The 24,535-nt window shown below is 36.0% G+C and overlaps 1 protein-coding gene across 6 annotated transcripts in view; it reads left to right on the top strand.

Moving 5' to 3' along the window:
* MIPOL1 (mirror-image polydactyly 1) overlaps positions 1 to 24,535 on the top strand; it is a 188,750-nt gene that overhangs the window by 20,181 nt on the left and 144,034 nt on the right. For 4 of the 6 annotated variants that reach the window (XM_059849928.1, XM_059849929.1, XM_059849931.1 and 1 more), the window contains exons 2-3: positions 11,756 to 11,890; positions 13,167 to 13,246. In XM_059849928.1, the coding sequence (XP_059705911.1) occupies positions 11,886 to 11,890; positions 13,167 to 13,246 (85 nt within the window). In that variant the 5' untranslated portion in view covers positions 11,756 to 11,885. Of the gene's footprint in view, positions 1 to 9,134; positions 9,277 to 10,041; positions 10,221 to 11,755; positions 11,891 to 13,166; positions 13,247 to 24,535 lie in introns of those variants that run through there. The other 2 variants (XM_059849932.1, XM_059849930.1) reach the window with 2 other exon arrangements.

The following is a 24,535-nucleotide window of genomic DNA, read 5'->3' on the forward strand; positions in this document are numbered from 1 at the left end:
ATACAGTTGTGAAAGGGCAGTAATGTACCCTGTCCACCTGTTGGTTCATGTATCCTGAAATGTAAAAGAATGAAGCATCCATAAAGGATTCCTTTGTCATAAAGGTTATGGATTAGGGTGTCCTGGTGTTTCCAGGGACTGTTATTGTGGCGTGTACGGTCAACCAGTTAAGGGTGTTTAAGTTAGTTTTCTGCACTACAGCAGCATACATGGAGGATTATCTAAGTATGCCTGGGAGCAATCTTGAGCTTCTTGCTTTATGGACTCAGAATTTGATGGTAGCAAGAATAAACACAGTTGTGGGGTGTAACACTTCGCACAATGTACTGAAGGTGACTGCTGTGCAGGTGTACAAGGTAACTCTAATTAAAACAGTTTCCCCTTGAAATGTAATTTTGTTCCTCCTCTTCACTATCCAGTGGTAGACTAATATTTGTCTCCGGAATGTTTTTCCAGGATCTGAAGTGGAATTACAGTATCTGAAGGTTACTAAATATTAGGCAAAAATTATAATTCTCTTCATAGTTTAAAAGTATCTTTCATATTTCAAAAACCCTCCTGGATGTACAATTCTTTTGGCAAACATTCACTATCTTGCACTAGAGAGAAAACTTACTATAAATAGCATAGGCTGCTTTCATAGTGAGGTTCCCCTCCAGCTGTATCCAAATTTACCTTAAAAGTTAGCAACAACCAAAAAAAAAAAATCAAACTAGGTACTTTATTGAGAATCCCTTTAGTGTAACATATGACACTTTTTTTACAGCAACACAGCCATTCATATCATTAGAGAGGTTGGGGAAATTAAGAATTATCTGTACATCTTCAGCTCTTAAAAATCCCACATGTAATAAAAACCAGTGATGGATTTTTTTAAACTGTAATCCTATAGAATATAATCACACATGAAAGTGTCACTGATTAGTAATACAAGAATTATACTGTAAATAAAAGAAAAATTTTGTTTCACATGCTATAGAAATTCATTCACATTAATGTTAAACTCCAGTTATAAAGAAGTTCATAAAAAATATCAGATGTTATCAGAAATGTTTTGAAAAAAACCTTTAGCTCATCTGATTAAAGAAAAATGTTATCAGAGCATGAGTTTGCTCATTATGAGGTCTCTGGACTTCTCAAGTGTCTTGAGAAACAGGTTTTTAGGAAGGTGTCTATTAATGGATGTCTGAGTGTAGGTGTGTTTTTTCAATCTGTCCTGAAAGCACTGTGGAAAACCTTATAAATACGGAACTACCTTTTCCTTAGGTTTAGTTTATCTATAGTATCTTTGATAAAAACCAAAAATAATCTTACACCTCCATAAAGTTCAGTGCGATGAGTAAATGAAATTGAATTCACTTAACTCTTTTCAGGCAGACAGCGAGTTCTTGCAAAAACAGCAACCTTTGCACAACACCTCCTTTCCCAAACCTGACTGCTCAGCAGATACCCATTCCAGCTGAAGAACTGAGGACAGTGGAATATGTTCTTTGGATAAGCAGAAATATGAACAGAAATAACTGATTAGATATTGTGGCTTTAAAGTCGGGAAGGAATTAAAAGAAGTTGAAGACCACTGAAAGCAGTGTCAAAGGGTCATAACTTCTACCAGAAAAATTATGCCTTTCCTTTTTTTCTTTACATTTAAGTCTGGACGTGTTAAGATTTGCCTTTGACAGTAAGGAGTTATGAAAGCACAACACTAAATAAAGTTGCTTATATTCAAAATGAGTTTCAGAAAATGTTTCAGAAGACTTCTTTCTTTCCTCTTAGTTGGACTGTGAAATAGGAAGATTTTTAGGAGTTTTCTTAATGTTATGATTAGGCACAGATGCCCTAGTAGTGCACATTCCTAACTTTGTCACGTGTTCCTTCAGCATGAAAGGGGAGATAAAACTGTGTAGCCTGCATGTTTTGCAACTTTATAATGTCCAGGAATATCTTCGGAATTATTCTGAGTATTTTAACTGTTGACCAGATGTTCCCTTTTTTAAAATCTTGTATTTTATCTACACTTTTATAGCTATGAAGTCTTGATTTCTTTTTATCTTTTAGCGATGCCAAGCAGTGAACTACGTAGTAACTACAACATTTGACAAAGAAGCCTCAAAATATTCAGCACAATTATGTGCAAGAGAAAGTAGCTATCAAAAAGAGCCTGGGTTTCAGAAGTACTATGGAAGGCTTTTTCTTCCTTCATCATGGAAGTGGATTAGAACTTCTTTGCTCCACCCAGGAATAACTGGTCTGGGGCCAATATTCAGCTGCTGTCTCAGCTCTAGTGTTTTGGCAATGAAAACATGAATATATCTTGATGAATCAAGGAATAATTAATGCACGGTATTGAAATATAGAATGAACTTGTAAGAAAGAATAAAATATCCATCTGTTTTCATTTACAAAAACAAAAAAAACACAGAGAGAATAATTTTGCTGAAAACTGCAAGATAATCCTAGGTCATGAATTTTTCTAGGATTGTTTTCTCCATTTGTTGGTGTGGAGAGAATCTGATGGTATGACTCAGGCCCTAAGAAGTTTTTCTCTCAGTTGTGTAACCCACAACTTATATGAAACTCATTGTAGTTTATATTCTCAGAGGAATTCTTTAGGGCTTCTCCACTGTAATTTACTTTCATGGTTTTGGCTGAATATAATGTGCTGACTAAGGGTTTAAAAGGAACTTTCTTCAAAACCCAGTGAAAAAATTTGGGTTTTTTAAAAAACCTATTTGTCCAGCTTCTTCATTCTGTGTGTTGCATATTATTACAAGTAATCAAAGGATTAAAGAATGAGAATGATCCATATATTCAAATACTAAATTTAAAAAAAATGGACTATTTCATTGGCTGAAAAGGAGCAGAAATGACAGTTTTCATTTTGTGTGTTTTGACATTTCTGCTTGTGTTTAAAATTGTTCTGCACCTTGTTTTGGAAGACCTTTTGTGACTAAATTTTCAGTTGTTTGTAACTTTTAACATTTTAGACAGATTTTTTTTCCCAGCAAGAATTTTCTGCCTACTGGGTGAAGTTGACTTATTTTTTGTACGTTTCAGCTGAGAGAAGGTTTTGGATATTTTCTGAACAAGAGTTAAAGGATAAATATGATTTTTCCTCTGACATTAAAAAAAAAAACAAACTGCAGTTTGATTGGTATCCTCATTTGTGATTATGTTTTGCATTGCTTTCTTTAAGTTTGGCAGGGAAATTGATCCACTATCAGAAATAACTGTGTTGTGACTGATGATCTAACTTCAGCTAATGCCTCTTTTTTTCCTTTGATTTTTTTCTTTTTGTTGTTGTTTGCTTGTTTCTCTGTCATTTTCAACTGGCTGGCACTGATTTGCGGTCTGTGGTGACTCCTTTTAATCTTGTACCTTTCATTGTTGGTGCAACATCAGGAAACAGTGAAGCAATTGCTATGGTGCTGAATGTTTGCAGGTTCAGCCTCTTCAGCCTTTAGCTTACCTTTAAATTCTGAACATTCTCAACAGATTTATTTCACTGAGGCATCTCTGGTTCTCATTGAGCTTTGGCCCACCTCAGAATATCTTGTTCTTCTCTGGTAGTCCAAGATCATTTCTGAATGTGTAGCTTGTTATTTTGAAATGTGCTGGTTTTCAGATTTCTTTGATACTGCAGTAAGTTTCAGGGAAGCATCTGGATTAATTTTCCAAAATCGCTAACCTAGTAATCGTGACTAAATAAGCAACTGCACATAAGGCATGCTATATATCACGCATGTTAAGCATGTTGTAAAGCACACAGTCAATGCTTAAGTGCTGAAAATGCTCAGACATTTAAGACCATCAATTCCAACCATTAATGCAGAACTGCCAAGACCACCACTAGACAATATTCCCTAGTACCACATCTACCCATCTTTTAAATACATCCTGGGATGGTGACTCCACCATTTCCCCGAGCAGCCTGTTCTAAATCTTGCCAAACCTTTCTGTGAGGAAAGGTTTATCCAAAATATCCAATCTACACCTTCTCTCATGTAACCTGAGACCATTTCCCCTTGACCTATTGCTTGTTACTTGGAAGGAGACAGACTACAGCCTCCTTTCAGGTAGCTGGAGAGAGCAGTAAGGTCTTCTCTCAGCCTCATTTCCTCCAGGCTAAGCATCAACTCCCTCAGCAGTTCCTCATAAGATTTGTGCTCTAGACCCTTCCCCAACTTTGTTGCTCCTCTTTGGACACATCCTGAAGTGTGCTGCTTCTCTGTAACTTCCACTTCTTGCTTACAAAGGGTGAAGTTGCTATTCATAGTCAATGAAGGCACTATGTACTGGATCTAGTTGCTAAATCTTACCAAAAAAAAAAAAATTAAAAACTGAAGTTCAGGCAAGACTGTATGGTTATTGAGTCAAAAGGTATGTGTTCACACCTGAGCAACACTCTGTGTTCCTATGCTTTTACTGCTGAGCAAGCGTGGTTAAGGGATTAATTATGCTTGTAGTGAAGGACAGCTTTCTTTTCAGGTAGTTATCTAAGAAAAGGGTAGTTAATTTGCTTGTAATGAACAAAAAGGGCTAATGTGGAGTCAGTGTTATTTTATTTCTCTGAGCTTTTTAGCTTGTGAAATTTCAGGTGATGTGATTCCTTTCCTCAGCTGCTGCACACAGTATAGAATTGGAGCAGTTGCATTATTTGGGTAGAAGCAGTGCAGTGAATATACTGCTTTATGACAGCCCTGGAGGCACATCTGTGTTTTTGTGCTGTTTAAAACAGCCTGACAGATACATAACTGGTGGTCTGTATTTCCCTGCAGGAAACCAGCAGGCCCCTCTCAGTCCCCATGTACAGAACTGAATCTTGAAAGGTTGGCACGTTTCTGACAGGCCTCTGCATGTTCAGTGTTCATGATAGTTTTTGGTCAGGCTCCAATATCCACACTGTTTGTTGCCTTTATGCTTTTTATTTTTACTGTCAGGAAAAATGGCGCTATTTGAAGGTACCTTGAGAAATGTGAGTTGTCTGGATAAATCAAGTTTCTCTGCTTCTCTGCTGCTTTTCTTCGTTGAGTCTTCGTTCAGTCTTACTTCTTTCTGTGGAGGCAGCCAAACAATTGGAATGTTTTTGGCAAAGACAATTTCTGCTTAATGCAGAAATAGGTTGTACTAGCGGTTTTTGAATTTGGCACTGAGCAACTACTTCACATTTTCATGTGCATATAATGTTTTGTGATTTTATTTTTGCTTTTATGGTAAAATCTGGGCTAGCAACTTTGTTCTGTGACAAAAGAAATTATGATTTGGAGATTTGGGAATTTCAATATACTGAATATACTATACAGTTAATTTTGCAAACAAAAGTGCTGTAGACTCATGTTTTTTGAATAATTTCCATAGTTAGCTTTGGAGCTCTTTAGCCACAGTGACATTTTTACAAGTTTGGGGGAAAGATGGATTTTGTGGGGCTTGCAGCCAGGGCTTTCAGAAAGACAGGTGAAATAACTGTGTCATTCCATTTTTAGTTTACTGAAGGATGATGTGCAAACCAATATTTGACATATAGCCTAATACCAAATCATTCAGTCATGTAGTAAACTGAAGAAAATTGGGTGCTCAAGACTAGTAGGTCTCAAAATGCTGTACACATGCTGCTCTTGTGCTGTTTCCTCACTGTTGGCATTTAGCCTGTCTGCCACATGGGTGGTCTTTGTTTATGTCTCACTGATGTTTGGTTGTTGGTTGGTCATGGGCTCTACTGACCTACCCTGTAAAGCAGAAAGCAGCCTAATATTTTTTCTGTTACAGGAATTCTAGTACTGGTGGGTTTGTTTTGTTGCAATCTTTAGAATAACAAAATAGGTAGGCAGGAATTGCATATCATCCAGTTCAGAATGGGGCAATCTCCAAAGTTAGATTGGGTTGATATATCCAGATGAGTTTTGCCCATATCCAGCTATAGAGATCCTGTAACCTTTCTAATCAGCTAGTTCCAGTGACCTTCCTATCTGTGAAAAATTTTCTCTTTCCCATAAGTCTGCATTTTCTATGTTACAGCTTGTCTCTCTCAGAACAGTCTCTGTCTGCTCTATATTTGCTCACAAGGCAGCTAAAACCCAATACAATCCCTGTTTAGCTTTTTCCTCGTTAAAACCAACTAATCAAAGTCTAGCAAACTCCTCATAACTTATGTCCTGCAGACCCCTAATCATCTTGAATCACCTGCTGGACTTAGCTCAGAATATCCATGAGCAGAACAAACCGGATGCAGCCCTTCAGATGAGCCAAATAGGGGGGGCTAATGACTTCCCTTTGTCTGCTGACTAGGATCCTGTCATCAGAGTGTACTACCCAGGTAGCCCTTACCACTATATTGTGCTGATTCTACTAAAATATTATTTTGATTCTAGATAAGACAACAGTGAGTTTAAAATGCACATATTTGTTCCTATCTGTAAAGGCTACAGAAATTACAATCTGGTTGTAAAATGTTTAGAAATGGAGATCTGGCTGTCTATAACAATATGATACATAACACTGGGTTTTAAGGCCAGTGAAGAGTTTACAACAAAACTGAAGGATGGCTAAATGATTTGGCTGTTCACACCTGATCGAAGCATGTCATGGTTTCATTATTAGAATGAAAATAATGTTTGTTAGAGTATCACATGAGAAAAGCTGCAAAAAAAAAAAAAGGGAGATAGTATTTGACACGATTCTCTACAGGTTTTTTGCATTTCAAAAAAGGTGGTGGGCAGGGGGAAAGTAAAAGGCATGTATTGTCAAAGAGAAGACAAAACTAAGGAAAAAGAAAAGAATTGGCGGACACAGGACAGCTGCAAAATGGAGAAGACAACAGAGCATGCTGAAGATTGTTTAGTGAATAAAATACAAATGAAGATTGTTAATGTGAAAATGAGAATATATCAGAGGACAGAAGAGATTGGGGGCTGTTTGTGAGCTAATATGCACATAAACATTTCCTGATGCACAGAGAGAGAACTGACCCTTGAAGACACTTAGTTCAACTTAGGGAGAAAAAATAAAGAAGAAAGTACCTGTTCTTTATCCAGCTAAGTTTGATTTAGGAATAGGTGAAACCTATTATAAACCAGTTGGTTTTATGCATTTTTATGCCTCCTCTTGTGCTTTTGTCAAAAGCATGACAAAGACAAAAAGTGCTCTTTGCCTTACAGTATGCCATCATTAAAAGCACCAGATGGAAATTTAGTAATGACGATATGAAGAAACTGCTGTAGCAACAGAGGAAAATTATTTGACCCCTAGTTCTTCATGTCTTTTTTTTATTTATATAGGTTAGTTGAAAACAACTGCATATGTCTTACCTCCTTTTGGGTCAAGAATCAGCAGGGAAGAAAAGTCAGGGACAACTGCTTCACTCTGCCCTCTGGGGAAATGTTTTTATCAAGTTTCCAGATAATGAAGTTACTTTTATTAACCAAAATCTTGAAGTCTTTTTAGTGATGTGAGAGTTTATAAATTTGAAATAATATTCATGCTGCATTCATCCATTTCTAAGGTTAATCCACTTGTCTATATTTTATATTATTTTTAAAAGAAACAGAATATTTTGCTTGAATTACTTGTATTTAAAAGCATATAAAAGTAATGGAATACAATACAATAAGTATCTCTGTAATCAAGGTGTGTTTCATTTCACAGCTTTTAAGTATCTAACATGATATTATTCCACTTGTAAAAAATACTTGACTTGGCTGTCTCTGTTATCCTTTGACTAGTGTTTTTATAACTGTCCAAAACTAGTTCTAACTTACTTTGAGTTGCCTTAGGTTTCTGATACGCCATAAGATAGGGAGGAAATGGGACTCTTTTTAGAGGAGTGTGTCGCTTAATCAAGACTTGACATCCACCTGGGCTAGGAAAACTGACTGTTTGTTCCCTGGGGAAATGCTTTGAGAAGGTAACTGGTTTTTATGTAGAGTCCCTCCAAAGTTAGTTTTTTTTGTTTAGTATGTCCCAAGGCAAAACGTTTCAGGATATTTTAGAAGATTCTGCCAATCTAATTAATTTTATGGGAATAATACTAAAATTCATTCTCTGTTTCCCTCTTCATAAACTCTATGGTACTTCATCCCTGCACTGTCAGTGGCAACTGTTAACTGCACCTCTAAGGTGGACAAAAACAGGCTTAGTGCCATTCCAAGGAGTAGAGGGGACTGGTCTCTGTTCCACCAGAAATGGGGCAGGTGGGATAACCCTCTGTGTGGAAAAACTCTTCCAGGACTGGAGGATTCTTCAGGAAGAATGGGTGAATTCAGCCAAGAGCAGCAAACATTTGCACCCTGTCACAGCAGCTAAGGCCATGATTCAGTGGTTGACTTCAAATTCTTTCAAGGCAAGACCAAGGAATGGGGGTTTGCAGTCATTGGGTCTCCACATAGAGTGGTCCCAGCAGTCTTTCTGTTCCTGAGGAGGGGACTCAGTATCTGAACTCCGGCTTAGAAGATGGACTTCTGTCCAGGGAGAGAAAGCATTGTCGTTAGTGTTGCTGTGGGGTTGGAGTTACCTTTGGGTGCTCCTTTGTAGAGTGTCTGTTATTTGCAGACTCCCAAGAGGTTGGGGTTTTTGCCTCAGAGAGAGGAAATGCTGCTAAACCTGTAATAAAAGTCATTTGGAACTGCACAAGTAAAGCACTGTGTGCTTTTTATCTTGAAGATATATGTTACTTTTATATACCTCTTGTTTTTATTTAATTCCTCTGAAGTGCTTGTTTTGATGAATAATTAGAACCAGGATTGGTATGCCATCCTTTTGAATAAGCTGTTATTTTGTTTAGATTTTTTTTTCTCCTAAAATCCATTCATATTCCAAGGAACTGAAAGGCAAAGTATTTTAATGGTGTTTTTGCAGAATATTTTCCTGAATGGATGAGGAAACAGTCATTCCAGTTAGCACTATATAAAAAAAGTGAAGGCAGTGCAGTGAGCCTAATTTTCCATTTTTGTCTGTCATAGATGTAAATAATTCAAATATATAAGCATGGAAAGAAGTTAACAGTTTGGAACTGGGACTGCATGAGTCTCCTAGGATAATATTAGTATTTCCTGTGTGTTTCAATTTGATATTCTCAAGAAAAAGGTTGGTTTTCCTGAAGTATGAACCATTTAATAGTTAATGCTGTTTTTCACTGGGCTCCTGTGGTAAACTAGAATGTTCATGTATTTCATGTCTATGTTTATGTAATTAAGCATCCACTAATTTCTTTCTCTTTGGAAAATACTTCTCCAAATCAGCACTCCGTGTGTGAAGATTCAAGATTATATCATCTGTTTGTTTAAGGTAAACATTAGGACAGGTATTATGATAGATTCTTAATCCTGTGTCTGTGCAGTGTTGATGTTTTCATTAGAGTTAAAATATGTTGCATGTGTACAGAAAGTGTGAAATCCCAATATGTGGTTCTATCAATTTTAATTATTTGAATCATTAGAACAGCTAATTTTTTGCTTAAGGGTACACCAATGTACCATTGAATCTGTTTTTTAAGGTTTTTTCCAGTTTAATGTCTGAATCCAAATTCATAAAGAGTTGGAAAAATGAGATGTCTGAGCTATAGGATTCACAGGGATTTTATATGAAGCCTATTTAATCAGGATAACACTGTTATTAATATTCATAAAGTCAGCTGGAACACAAATGACAGACTATGGAGCCTAAAATTTTTTACTTGTGAATTTATTAAAAGCAGCTTAAAAAATTAATGGAATTTAAGTAAAGTTGACGAAAATGAAAATCTTATGTTAGCAGAAAAAATCTATATTAGAACTTTGTCTAAGACCATCTTGCATTGATATCTTTGACAGATTTCATTGGTACTTAAAGAAGAAAGATGCATGAATGGTCATTTAAAAGGATTTAAACACATTGGCACATTAATTTTTACATGAATAATAAGTAGTTTCCAAAAGCAATTAACTTACAGTGTACAAGATTTGAATAGAAAAATAGGACTGTGACATCAAAGGGCAAAGCAAATGTGCACTACATTTTAAACTTTTAATAATATGACTTCTTAAAATAATTTTTTTCTTTTTCCTACTACAGTAAGTAAAGTAACACCAAAGGTACTTGTGTACAGCTCGGGTTTGCTTTGAAATACACCAAGATATGGAAAAAAATATTTTTATGCTAAAATGCTGTTGGTAAAGAACAATTTTAAGGCTTTTACATCGAGCAAGTGCTTCTGAATCAGCTTTCCTACATTTTCTCTGTGTGGAAAATAGGTACATACTGACCACAGTGTGTGATTTTCTCCCATGCTGCTATATGCAGCATTTGGAGGCATTTCTTATTTCTGTAAATGGCAAAACAGTTAGGTCTGAGAGTTGTTTTATTATTCTAATAACTATTAATTTTATGTGACTATTGTATTAACTATTAATTTTATATTCAACCAAGAGGGACATCTTTTTTATTTTTACTTTATTTCATGGTCTCCTAGTAGTTTTATACTAGCACAAGGTGGATAAATAAATAGTGAATAAGGAAATTAGATTTAAAATTACCTCTAGCATTTGGGTTATGGTTTCATTTTGTATTTTCAGTTTTCTCTCAGTCTGCCAGTATACTTTATTTTAATCTCCACCTTTAGTTTCCTCTCATTATTACACAGATTGATTATTAGCAGATTGTTTTCAAATGAAAGTAAGGATTTATAATAATTGTATTCAATTTTTCTGATGATTCCTTGTGTGAAAACCTTAATGGCCACTTCTGATCATTTTTGAAATGCTGACATTTTAAGACTGAATAATGATGGTTCAATAAGTTTTAGTTCTAAAAATACCTTATGTTCAAGGTACCTTCTGTAAAGGTACATCTTGAAGGACAAGTAAGTGTTGTGCGCAAGTCAGCTACCTATTACAGCATTTGTGTTCAGAGCAACCAGTTTAAATACTTAGTGTCTGGAATATTTTGTTTCTCTGTATCCTAACTTTTTTTTTTTTTTTTTTTGTAATTATGAGGAAATAATTTGGCACACCCTAGGAAGCCCTAAAAATCTTTCCATTTTACTTTGATCCATAAGTGACCTTAATCTGATATCCACCATTTTTATTTTCTCTATGTTTAAACCAGAAAATTCCTATTAGTTAAGTGAACCTATTTCACCTATGAAGACAAGGTCTGTAAAATGAGCCTCTTGACTTCAGTCATAAATTTTTCCTGTGCCATAGTCTATTATTTCCGGGAGAGGGCAGCATTTTCCTATATCAGGTACAGAAAGGCACATGCCCTGCTTAGACTGTCAATGTTTCTTGTAATTACTCCCAGTATATTTGTTGCTTGCTTATGAATTAACTTGCATTTATGGAACTAAATCATTCCAATCATTTAATTACACCTGAGGAGCTGAACTATAATTGCTTGCTTCCAGCTAGGATCTGATATGGCTTGAGCAGTATTAATTTGGTGTTTACTTTTCTGAGTGCTAAAAGCATTAAAATGATTGTGCAATGGGATTACATTTTACTAATTGCTGGCATTCATTAGCTGGGTAAATGGCGAGGAAGAATGACTGTATATTGTGGAGGGATAAAATTATGGTTTTAAATAGTATATTACTAGACACATTAAGGCCCTAAGACATGTTTTAAAATACTCCAGAGGTTATTAAATACCATATTTTCTTCATGTCTTGCTATATGAATATCTTATTAAAATACTGCAATTATTATGAACCTTTTTGTGCAATATGTAGGGAAATGGCTTCATTGACAGAAACCTATTTCTTGATATTAATAACCCTCTATATTTTCAGCTAATCCAAAAGTAAATGAGGAACTTAGGAAAAGATTGCCAACTTCAAATCAACACAGTTACACAGAATTGAAGAAGAAGCGTACAGCTTCATTTGAGGGATTCTTTTAAGAGACTCAGTGTTCTGCGATATGAGGTGAACTTTTTATTTTTTGTTAAGACTTAGGCACAGCAAAACCTATGCATTTTTTTATCGTGCAGATTTATAGTCAACAACAAATATGAGCTAAATATGTATTTCTTGAATGTTTGGTATGTGTTGGTGTTTAATCTTAAGTGTTTGTACAATTTTTTTTTTTTTTCAAATTTAAATATAAAAATGAAATAATTTGCTTTTTTGGTGTTGTATGGCAAAATAATTTCTCCTGCTGCTTTATTATTTAGGGTATGTGTCTTGGTGTAATTTGCTTGAATTGTAAAATATTATATCAATTAATTAATTATATAAATTAATTATATAAATTAATTTTTTAATTTTATCTCTAACATTTTTGAGCACAATGACAACTGTCTGTTTTCATAATCTAGTCACTGCATCTTCAAGGCACATGTATCTTTAAAAAAAAAAAATTAGCAGGGAAAACATACAAAATAAACACAATGCATAGTGAAGGATAAAAATTTTTCTATGTACAATATTTTTTAAAAAGGTGCTTGAGTAAGTAATACAATTTGTGGTAAGCTTACCATGTTACCAAGATTACAAACTTATTTAGACTTCCTTGCGATACAGACTATAATTGAATTTTTAACACATAGGAGAGTATATATTTTAACACCAAAAATGTTGCCTGGTAGACATAACATTTTACTGTAAGTCTTATTGGAGGTTACTTCTTGAAGATCTTTGATTATATGAAATATTGCAACTGTGTAATTAACTATAGTCTGAAGCAATATGCATGCAGATATTGGAATGCATTATTTAGCTGTTCAGAAAGAACTTCAGAGTTGGAGTGGTCATAGACCATTGTACCTGTATTTTATCTGGGAAATTAAAAGTAGAGAAGGAATGCTGTGAAGTGAAGCACATGCCACTGTCTGTAATAACTGCCAAAGTGAGCAGTCTTGTTGTCTGTAGCACGACTGCTTGGTGTGATTTGGGCTGTGCTCAGTAATGTGTACTTCCAAGACCAGACTCTAGAAGAAAAAACCAAACTAATAAATATTTCAACAAAGACATCACATGCAACAGAAAGCTGAACCAAACAATTATAAAAATTAGATGAGTGAAGAAAAAATATTTTACTGAGAAATATAATTTTTCTCTGGCTGTTAAAGTATGCAGACTTCATTGTGCTGCTATAAATATTTAAAATAATTTGTTTTGTAAATTTTCTGTCAAATGAAGGCAAAGTATAGGTGTATTATATTGTTTCAAGTTTATTTATCTAGAGTTTGTTTTATTTTAGCTCTGAAACCTTCAAGCAAAAAATGGACTCAGTGCCAGATCAAACAAGTTCAGAGGAACAAATGGAGAACTGGTCAAAAGGTAGGGACTTTTAAGATATTAATAAGGAACCTTAGGTGTTATACCAGTGCTAGGCAGTGACTGGAGTGTGTTTGTTCTTGCTGATATAGGATTGACTTTGGAAGAAAAGAAAAAAAAAAACACGCAACCACATACTGCTTCTTAAAAGAACTTGGAGTAACAGGAGAGCAGCTACATGAATATAAAGCTTCACCTTTATTTTCTGGATTATTGAAAATATTTTTGTATAACTTTCAGAAGACTTGTTTAAATTCTTAGTCTGTACATTGCACTTTACTTTCCAAACTTTTTTTTTAATTGTTAGCAATAAATCTGAAAATCTGTCTTAAAGTAATTTTCTTCACACCTGGCTTGGGTATGATTAAGCCATCTACTAATATTAATGAGCTTCTCATTAGTAGCTCAACTGAATGTGGACAGTAAGGTAAGGCTTGGAGATAAAGGTGACCTTGGTTAGCTTGGAGCTTCCCCAGTTAATGGAGTTTTCATCTACATCAGGATGCAAGTATCTTTTTGTATTTTTAGTTGGTTGACCAGACATAATTGTTCTCAGATACATTCTTCTATGTTTCCTGACAGAAAACTGGGGGGGAAAAAACCCCACTGAATTTGAGAGTACATTACATGACTGACTGACTGACTTTGTAGAAGAGAATTTTCAGAAGTAGCTTGTGACTAGATTGTGACATGTAGGAGGAAGGGAAAGACATAAAAAAGAGATCCTCACTTTAGGGTGGATTTTTACTAGTAAGTGACTATGTGTAGGTTAAAAAATCCAAAATGGAATAGGTGTGTTAACATCAAAATTTCCCTCTATATCCAAGCCTCATAGCTTCTTGTACATTTCCTTTTTTTGAGTTTTATACTATATATTCTCTCTCAAAAGATAATAAATGCCAAGTTTCTCATGGACAGTCTGTTTAGAAGAAAGAAGAAATGCTTCATTTTGTAGGTGATACTTTTCTTTCATATGTAAAGGAATTTCTATCTATATTATTATGTAAAATAAACTACTTATAAACCCCTTTTAATTTATGGAATTTTGAGCTGTTACTGAGTGAAATTCAGAAGTTTTCAAATCATATACTCTGTAAACAAAAATATTCATGGTGGTGTAAGTTAGTGGAGAATTCTGACAATTTACCCATGTAATGGCTTAATCAGGTTTAGTATTTTTAGACCTTTAGGGGTCAGCATACCCTAAGAATGGTTCAAAAGGTTAAGTTTTCCAAAGTAGGCAAATGAAACTGATTCTCTGTGAAATATTTTCTGTCTAATTGCAAGAAATTATGTTCTGCTACTGCTCAGAGATGTTTTTGAAACTGAGTAGTTACTGAGTTTCATGTGTATTATTTTTCTGATGCACTAAGTATTTTGTGCTGTTTAAACAGCTGCTTCTTCCAAGCTAACACTTCATGTATCCAACAGAAGTTGTTATATAAATAAAAGTAAAATTTATACACTTTTCTTTAGCATAATCATTAATAAGTCATGTAATTCTTTGTGCTTTTGCTCCTGGGAAAGGTAGAAAAAGGGATTATGGGTAAATCTGTCATCATACTGCTGTGGATGAGAAGGGTTTTTTCCCCTAGAATTTATTTTGGGTATTAACAGCTAAATTATATTCACTTATCATAAAGGTAATAGGTCAATTTCAGCAACATCCTATTCAATATGTGAGCTTGGTAGATTTTCTAGTGCATTTTCTCATTGTATTACTTAGCACAGCAACTTCTCCTTTTCTGTCTAAATGTGTCCGCTGAGGAGTGCACTATTCTGTGTCCTGCTTGCTCTGTCACCTTCATATCTTTCCTTTGTGCAGTTGGTACTGTACTGCATTTAGATTTTCCTTTCTCATAACTTGGAAGTTGAAAAGCTGGGTTTAGAACAACCCTATAATTTTTAAAATTTAAAATTTTTAGTAGCATACTGAAATATTGGAGATTACATTATTTGTCAACAAATAAGGATGGTAAAGCAAATACAAGATTAAATTTATCTGACTAGATGAAAATGCAGTCAAGCAATGAGAATTTTAAAAAATAGAAAAAACAGATACAAAGTGGTAGGTTTATGGCAGTTATGTGGGATAATGTGTAACCTGTTAATCAATGTTATAAAATAAAATACTTGAAAGGAAGGCAGTGTTTAAGAGGAATGTATCTGAAGTGTTTGAAAGGTGAGATTTTCTTTTAAACTTTCCGAGTTGTTTGGAGTATAGTTGCCTGTGTGAATTGAAGACTTTGTCACTGTTCTCTACTATTAGGAGGAATTAAAGAACAGTTTGTGTGCAAAGCTTGTTATTTTGTGTTTGTATCTAGTTTAAATGTACTCTTTCTCTTGTTTTTAATGGAGGGTTAATGCCTTTTTTCATTTCCCTCTAAGGATACTTGAGAGAATGTACCAGGAACATTGGCAGCAGACCAGTGAGGACTGAGCTCCTTAGAAATGAAAAATATTCAGGATCCAAGCTAGACAGTCTAGAACAGTATTCAATTATGAAATTAAACTTGTATTGGCAAATAGGTGCATATCTTTGCATTGCAGTGATGGTGGGTGTGGGGAAGCACATTTCATTGGGTTAAGAGTTGTTACTTCAGTAGGGTTTCCATGCATGATGGGAACTATGCAAACATTAATATTGTGAAAACACAAGAGGGAACCTGAAACTGGGTGGTTTCTCTTATATATATATGTTTAGGACTTGATATGGCATTTTTTCAGAAGCATTACCAGGATTGGAAAGTGGTGAGTGTGCAAATGCTGGAGTTAAATTTGTGTCTTATTGGGCTCATGTACCATGTTTAATTAGGTGCAGCTATACTCCTGTATTATACAGTCTTTAACTATTGTAATGTTTTGGCTTATTTCACATTTATGAGCATCCATGCTTTAAGGATAGGGCAGAAATTAGGAGAAGTCTTAGAATTTTAAGTGTTGTTTGGTCTATTTTGACAATAAAATTAGAGTTTTGCTGACTCCAGAATTAAAATAATTGTATAATTTTTATTTTTAAATTCCTAAGACAAGTTAATAGATTGATTTTTAGATGGCAAAGTTGTTTGCTTTCTTAGAAGTTGGTTTTTATGTTTTTCAAGCATAGAAATAAATATTTATATATTGCTAAGCCATTAATTGAAGTATATATTGAAGTGTAAGTCAGTGAACCAATTTCACTTCTCAGAATTTGATGGCAACTTTAGTTATGATCCATGTAGGCACTTTCCATGTATCTTCAAAAGAATGCTTGCAGCTTGTAAATATACTTCAAAATTGTGTGTCTGGAAGCTAGTTTAAGGGAGACTAGCTTTAAAGAGCTGTGATAATGTAGATTGGAACAGAACTGCAGAACCAGCTTGGGCAGGGAAATTTGTGACAGAGATATTTTATCTGTTGGTGAGCTGTGGGTTTTTGGGGTGTTTTACATTCATGGTAATTGAGGAAATGTAGTCACATGCTAAGGTTAAGTAAAACAAATCATCTTTTTGTGTAACTTTGACTGTCTTATTAGAAGTAAAAAACTCTTCTAGTTGTGTAATAGTTCTAATGTACTTTTTTGCAGATTTGTTTTTGCAATATTAATTACAAGGACTTTTTTGTCTGGAATGTCTATTGTGTGAGTTTGGCGCACACAAAGATGAATGGGTAAAGAAAGCCTCAAGGGTAATATGGCATTGTAAATGCTCTAGTTGGGTTAAAATGCAGCTAATGGTAAAGGTGCTGCTGCCCATTTCTCCAGAATGTACCCACTACAGCTGTAAACACTCTAAAGTAAATCTAGAGCCCCTCTTTCAAGGCTTTTGCTAACAGAAGCAAAATGAAGCATACTTGTCAGAGTGAGGTCTATTTCTTCTTTTACATGCCTCGACAGGAGATACTGTGAGCCTGTTCTCCCTCTCCTACCATTTTTTAGCAACAAAGTGCTGTTTACTTGGAAAAGAAAGAAGACCAGAATATTGCAAGGGTGGTTTGTATGCAGAAAAATCTACGTGATATGCAGAGAGGCAGCATCCTCTACACCCATGCGGCTCAGCTGATCAGCATCTTCAATGTGTGCTGTGCTTTCAGCATCAAGCTCACTGTGTGCTCTCAGATCCCCTTGCAAAGTGCCAAGAGTAGTTGCAGGTTTCTCTGAATGATGTAAAAGGCTGAAAAGAAGCTGAGAGGATGAACTTTCATGAGTAAAACCTAGGAAAAGTCTCTGGTAACTGTTGAGCAACACTAAGCATGGAAGATGAAGAAAACCTCTTCCGTGGAAGAAGAAGGAATAGTGTGACATAACTTAGAAGATAAGAGCGAGTTCATGATAACTGAAAAATCATCCAATACTGCTTGGCCTTTCCTGTAAATATAATCATCCCTTCATGCATATAAATTCTCATCTATTCTTTTTCCATTCAATTTCTTTCCTTGTACATTTTGAGTGGTAGAATACAGCACATTTTTAGCAAGACTACATACAGAAAGACTCCTCATCAGAAGCTCAACTAGATATCGAGTACTTGCCCTGGATCACTACACTGATGTGAATATGGTTTTGTTGAACCCTTAATAGTACGCTCAAAACGTGTAGGGCCTTATCTGCACTGAGGGCTGCAAGCACTAAGGATGGGGAGAATGCACACCTTGAAGTATTGCACTTTGAATCTTAAGTGTGTAAAGTATGAGTGCAGCTAACTTCAGAACGTCTTGAAATGTACTTCAGAGAGAACAGCACTTATTACCACAGTAATTTTTAAGTACTGCTTCAGAAGGAGCTTTAGAAGACCTTGCACAAGTGCAGGAGGAATTTCGTTATTTTCTTCTTTAGAATCCTTCATTACTTCTATTTTTATAACAGGTGGAATGAGGCTTAAGTTCAGAGCAACAATATTTAAAAATTATTATGAAAAGGTTCTTCAGGGAGTGGGTTGCCAACTCTTATTTGTGAGTTCACCTGCATCTTTAGTAGAACACTACTGGAGTAAAGGGTGTGCGAGCAAGGTGTCCTACAGCTACTTCATGCAGAATGATCTTTCTTTTATGTCAGACATTTAAAATTGCAATATTTTCCTTTACTTCTAAAGCTGTAGTTTCCTGGGATTTTGTTTAGAACTCTTAATTCAGCAAAGCTTTAATTGTTTGTGTGTGGTAGGGGAGGTTGAGTACATTTGGATAAGAGAATTTTCACTATAATTAATGGGCACGGGGAAACATGACCCTGCCTAGATAAAAGGGAGTTCTGGATCATTAAGATTTAGATAATGGAAGGGGGTTGTATGTGAAAAGCAATTGTCTGATATGACAATAGCAAAGAACAAATGGGGTGGGAGGGTTTATTTTGTTTTTAGTTGGTTTAGAAAACATAAACACAGCATGCTTAGTAAAACTCCAGCAGACACTATGTTTGGAAATTATGTAATGACTCCATATAGGCTGTAATGATATCCTGAAACCCTGTATTTAAACTAACCTGAATTACAATGAGAGATAAACAGAATATTTACCCATCCCTTATGAGCTGCTGCTGATATGTAAATTTATTCTTCTACTTTGCACAAATATACTTTTGAGCTACTGCTTAAACACTTCAAGGTCCTTAGCCAAACAGTTTTAATGATGCCTCCAGTATTATGAAAGTGTGACATTTGATGAATGCCTTGTATAGTTGTGATATCAGGGAAAGTGTAAACAAAAAACGCACATCAAGTCATCGTGCAACACCTAGATAATTTATAATTTTACTGTTTATATCCATCTTGACATTTTTTATCTGCCAAAGGCAGGTTTCATTTGGAATCTTAATCTGAGATTTATTTGGTGGATCTGGAAATCATAGCTGGAGTTCCCACAGGAAATGGTCCATCTACCAACAGATTAAATGGCAGTCCTGCAGTTGTTAAGGGAGCTCTGCATTTAACACACATGCATACTCATTCAGTCAGCACTGTGGAGAAAAATTAAAGTAGTAACCCAGGTTTAGGAACAATGTAGCTAAAAAGTCCTATATTTGCTGAATGACAAAGGGTTATATAGCAGCATTTCATTTTATTATTCGTGCTTGAATTTCTTGTTTGCTTTGTTGAGTCTGCTGACGAATACTAATAAATGCCTGCAACAATCCAGACGAGAGATGCCTGGCAACAAAGCTATGCGGTGGACCTCCCTGATCTTCTCCAGTTCACAACCTGACCTTTTGAAAAATTGGCTGGGCTAAGCTGCAGAATTTGGGTGTAATGGTTATTGTTAACTCCAGCTTTAGGATTTATTAATTTGTGTGATCAAGACTTACCTATACTTCAAAGTTTCTGAAGACCAAACACAATCATCCATCCATTAGAACTAACATTGTGTTTCAGTGAATCCCACTTACTGTCTGCCTAGTGATTCTGCTGTTTTGATGCATTCAGAATATAAAAATGCTTTTTCAACTGTGAGACCAGTCCAATGAAAATCTGGTGTCTTCTCAGAGACTAATATTTTAAAATAACAACATGTTAATGAATTGCAAACGGAGAGTGGAATGCCAAAGGAAATGTCTGATATTTACACATTAATAAATGCATCACGATTAACTGCAGTGAATACCAATATAATGATTTGTCATGTATTTTAAAGACTGAGTAGCATTTTTCCATTTTAAATATTCAACAGTTTGTACACAATTGCTGTTTAGATGCAGAAGAGGAGGACAAAAGACTTAGTGAGAGAGTCGGGCGAAGGAACATCATGACTAAAATAATCAGAATCCTTGGAGAATTGTAAAAATTGCCTTTGCCAGAATAACTGCCAACTGTTCTTAAGCTCTTTCTCAATTTATTTCTTTATGAAGAGTGTTGCCAGGGTTCCACACAAGTACAGGTGAATGTAGAAGCATTCAAAATAACACAGATGTTCCCCAACTTATGTTGCTAAAACAGAATTCACTGTTCTCTTTAAGGAATAAAGAAACCTCTGAACCATTAAACTTCTGAGTTTTGTCAGTATTTTAGCAGACAAAATATTTTCAAGCCTCTTCTTTTTTGTGTATTTATGTGTTATGGAATATACAGCAAGCAAAAACATTAATGCATAATATAGCTTTGGTTATTCTTACTGCATTTCCAGATAACTTTTGCAACAAAGTTGGAATAAGATTATGTTGTTCTCATTGTTCAGTTTTTTGGACAGCTTAAATGCTTAGCTGTAGCCAGAGATCAATTTTTGAATTGCATATTTGATCAATATCTGAATTGCACTGTTGTGTTCACCTGACTGACTTCTAAAGCAGTTTTAATTGTTTGGAAGTTCTTTGCATTGGAATGATACTTAATATAATTTTAAAAGGCCATTTCCTTTATTCTGCCTAATATTGAAATTACAGGAAGTTTGTTTATATTGTACATAGCACAACTGTCTTCCAGTATACAAATACTGTAACCAAACCTGTCATGTGAATTAAAATTATCATAAGAAAGTAGTGTCAAAGGATACTATTTTATTTACTTCCAACTAATATTAATTTTTTTTATTCTGTAAATATTAGTTAGCCATTCATAAGTAAAAGTGCTATTTTTTTCTTGAAGTACAGTATATATTAGTTTCTAAAACATCTCTGAGAGAAAAGGGTAGAACTTGACATCTCTGAGTAGGAGAAAAGAGCAGAGAGGGCCAGCAGTGAGGTAGCACAGGCTCCAAGATGCAGTGTGGATCCAGCGCCTTCGACTTCTGCAGTTTTTCCTGCTGTTATGGTGTCATGGTTTAGGAATGGTATTCTCCAGTTCAGCACTCCCACTAAAACCCTATTCAGCTTCTCCCCACTCCTCCAGCTGGAGCCACAAAAGGTAAAGATCACAGGTTCAGAGAAGAGCAAATTAATGGGAGCAGCAATGAGATAAAACAAACAGTAACAGCAAAAATACTAATGACAGAGGGTCTAGGGAAAGAAACAATTCAGGAGAAAAACACACACCACAGCACACTCAATAACAGACCACCCTTTCCCCCCAGTAATGGTCAGTACTGGATGGCTCCCTCCAACACATTTTCTGGACCAGAAGGCACCCCGTCTTCCCAGAAAAGAGTCCTCATGAGGTGAGGTGGTATAGAATAATGCCTGTGTCCTGGCCATGTCCCCTCCTGGCTACCTCAAAAATTAACCCTGTCATTGCTGGAACTCAGACATTTTCCACCTGATAATCCAAAATTTTTGCCTGTTAGTGAGGATTTCCAAAATCCCTGGGCAATTGGGGTTTCTTATTCAAACCAACTTAGGACTGCTGACACTCAAAGAACAAAATCTTCTGAGACACCAGGAAAGGTATTCAGCTGTCTAATTTCTTCTGTCTCCACAGCACCTACCCCAAAAGCCCACTGATGCTCTTTTGGGTCCTCAAAAAACCCTCTCCTGAGGTAGTAGGGATCAGGTGGTTATTGCTGGCCCTGCCTCTTCCTGCTCTTCTGTGGGCCCTGTTTCCTCTTTAATTCCTCACTAAGCAAAGTGAATTGGTCTTGGATTTCTTCTTCTGTCTAGGGACAACTGCTACTGGCACAGGTTGCTCCCCTGGTTCAGCTGCAATTTGAGAGGCCATGGTGCCTGTAGGTCTGCTTTCCTACTCCTCCCCTGGAGGGAGTTCTCTAGTATTGAACTGTGTCCAGTAAAGAGTAGCCAGGGCCCAGCACACTGCAATAAATTGCTCCTCTCTGGAGCTGCCACAGCATTTTCCTTGCAGTGCAGCATTCTGTCACTTTAAACAGGGTCTTGTATTGGTTCAGGGGTGAACTGCCAAACCATTGGAGCAGAGAATTTTCTCAAAAACTGGCCCATTCTTTCCCATATCCTATGCCACTCATGACCATCCACCCTCAGGGCAGATCTCTGAATGACCTCCCTTGAAATCTCTGTAAATAGAAATCTCTCTAAATATGGTGTAGACTGCACTGAGGAGAAGTGGCCGACTTAGCAACAAGAATATGCTTTCCTTACATCCATCTGGAATTAAAAATTCTCAAAAGCTGTTTTAACAGGTCTGAAGGAGGAAAAGGGAGTGAAAAGCTGGGGAAAGTCATCCCTCTATTCTTGCCACAGCTGGGTATAATTGTTAATGGACCCCCAGAGGTAGTACCTGAGTAAGGATAGGAGAGAAATGCTGAATACACATCCCAAATTACCTTCATTGTCCTTGATGTTATCATGTCATAAGCTGATATCCCACAGTACAGCAACAAAGGAAACCTGATCCCTCTCTCTGCTCTGAAAAAGGTCATCATGAGGAGCATATATGGGAATACATTCATGGTTATTTATAATAATATAATACCTATTTGAACGGCCCAAGCAACATTGTGACCATTGCCTCTGGACCTAATACAACAAATACTTGGATCAGAATTGTTTCTAACCTGTTCTGGGCAGATCTGTTGAATCTCTACCCTTCATGCCTCACACTGGGCCACAATTACAGCTGTCTTGGTTTAGGAATGGCATTCTCCAATTAATTCTTCCATTAAAACCATGTGCCACTCCCTCTCCGCCCTCCAATTTGAGGCAGGAAAAGCAAAGATCAGGGGTTGAGATAAGAGCAATTTACTGGGTACAGCAATGAGATAAGAAACTGAGCAGTAACAGCAACAATACTAATGATAGGGGGAATAAGAAAAGAAACGATTCACACAGAAACCACACCCCTGGTCCCCCAACCATCCCTTCCCCCTAAAACAGGCAATACCGGACAGCTCCCTCTGCCACGTTTTCATGCCCAGAAGGAACCCCTTCTCCCTGGAAGAGAGTTCCTTTCTCCTGCCCTTGGCAATGGTGTGAGTTGGTATAGAGTAACTTCTGTGTGCTGGCCATGCACCCTCCTGTCTACTGCAAGAATAAAGCCTGTCCTGGCTGAAACCAGGACACATAGCTTGCTCAATGACCTCAGTGCAGTTACTTCATCACTCTGTGCCTTAGTCTCAATGGCTTTAAAATGACTATCATAACACTTATGCATGTCCTTAAAAAGATCTGTAAAAGTTTCTATAAAAATGTTCTTTCCAAGGCTTGTTTCAATGAACATCTGTCTTGTGTATCTTAAAGTGAGTGGAGATATCCTATCTCAGATACAAATCCAGGACCTTTATGAGTAAGAGTTACTTAAATATAACTGGATGGTTCCTATCCTTTTGAGCTGACTCATGATGCTCTCTGCAGAGCCCATGGTCGTGTACTGTTGGGGCACTGAATGTACAATGCATCTATGTTGTTATTTCCTCTTTGCTACAGCCAAGGGTTTGGCAGGTAATACATGGTACTTTGGCTGGGCAGAGCACAGAGAAATAAAAGGAATTAGCTTTGTATTACAAATCAACTCTGAGCTCAGTCTTTGCTTGCTATCAGGTTCCTGTGACTGCCATTCTTCCATGCTACAGAAGTGATTTAGTGAGATAAATAATAATCTGATTACTGAATAATCTTTAGTACTAAATAACTTGAAGTTTGCTCAGTTTTCTTTAAATATCAGGAAAAGGGAAGGGAAATGGCTGTCATGAAGGGACAGCCATTTGCTCTTAGTTGCAGATTACTTGGTCTCAGTATACTGCACTGCACTGAAGAGGCCTAAATAATTTCTAACATAAGTAAATCTGTAGTAAGTCCAAAGACAATAAAACTTTTTCATATTGTCTGTTTTGGAGAAAGCATGTATTATGGACCTTTTATTACTGACCTTTTGTAATTGTTTTCCTGAAACAGGAATTACTTTCTTGAAAATTAGGTACAGCAACTTTTCTTAGAATTAACTCTGAAAAATTTTTTGTAGGTCATGGGAAAGATAGCCCAGTAAGGAAATGAGTCAAAAGTAATGAGCACCTTTGACATATGCATGTAAATCATGTATTTGCATCTGTATTAGTTCAAATATGAATGAAAAAGGAAAATACAGCCATTCTGAAAATGCATAAGACTTAAACCAACTCTTATCATTAATGCTAGACAATAGGATCAGATTTTTTCCACCAGACTCATTTTCTTTCTTTGCATATTTATGCCTACAAAAGCCTTGAATTTCAGTTCCTACTCATTTTCAGGATTTATGCCTTTTAATCATTCAGTAAAGGGCAAACTGTTGAACAGTCTAAGTCTTTCACAGTCATTCTGTTTGGTAGAAGTTCCAGTAGTTAAATAGCTTAGTGAATGAATGTTTGTCTTTTGACAAAATGGTTGACTCATCATTTTCAGCTCAAGAAGGAATGTTCAGCCACAGTACTAATTTCGTTTGCATAGCTTGAAAATTTAGTGGCCATCAGGCTACATTTTTAGTCTTATTATTGTAGAAAAAACATTAG

The sequence above is a fragment of the Haemorhous mexicanus genome, chromosome 6 (genome assembly GCF_027477595.1).
Source record: "Haemorhous mexicanus isolate bHaeMex1 chromosome 6, bHaeMex1.pri, whole genome shotgun sequence".
NCBI classification, from domain to species: domain Eukaryota; kingdom Metazoa; phylum Chordata; class Aves; order Passeriformes; family Fringillidae; genus Haemorhous; species Haemorhous mexicanus.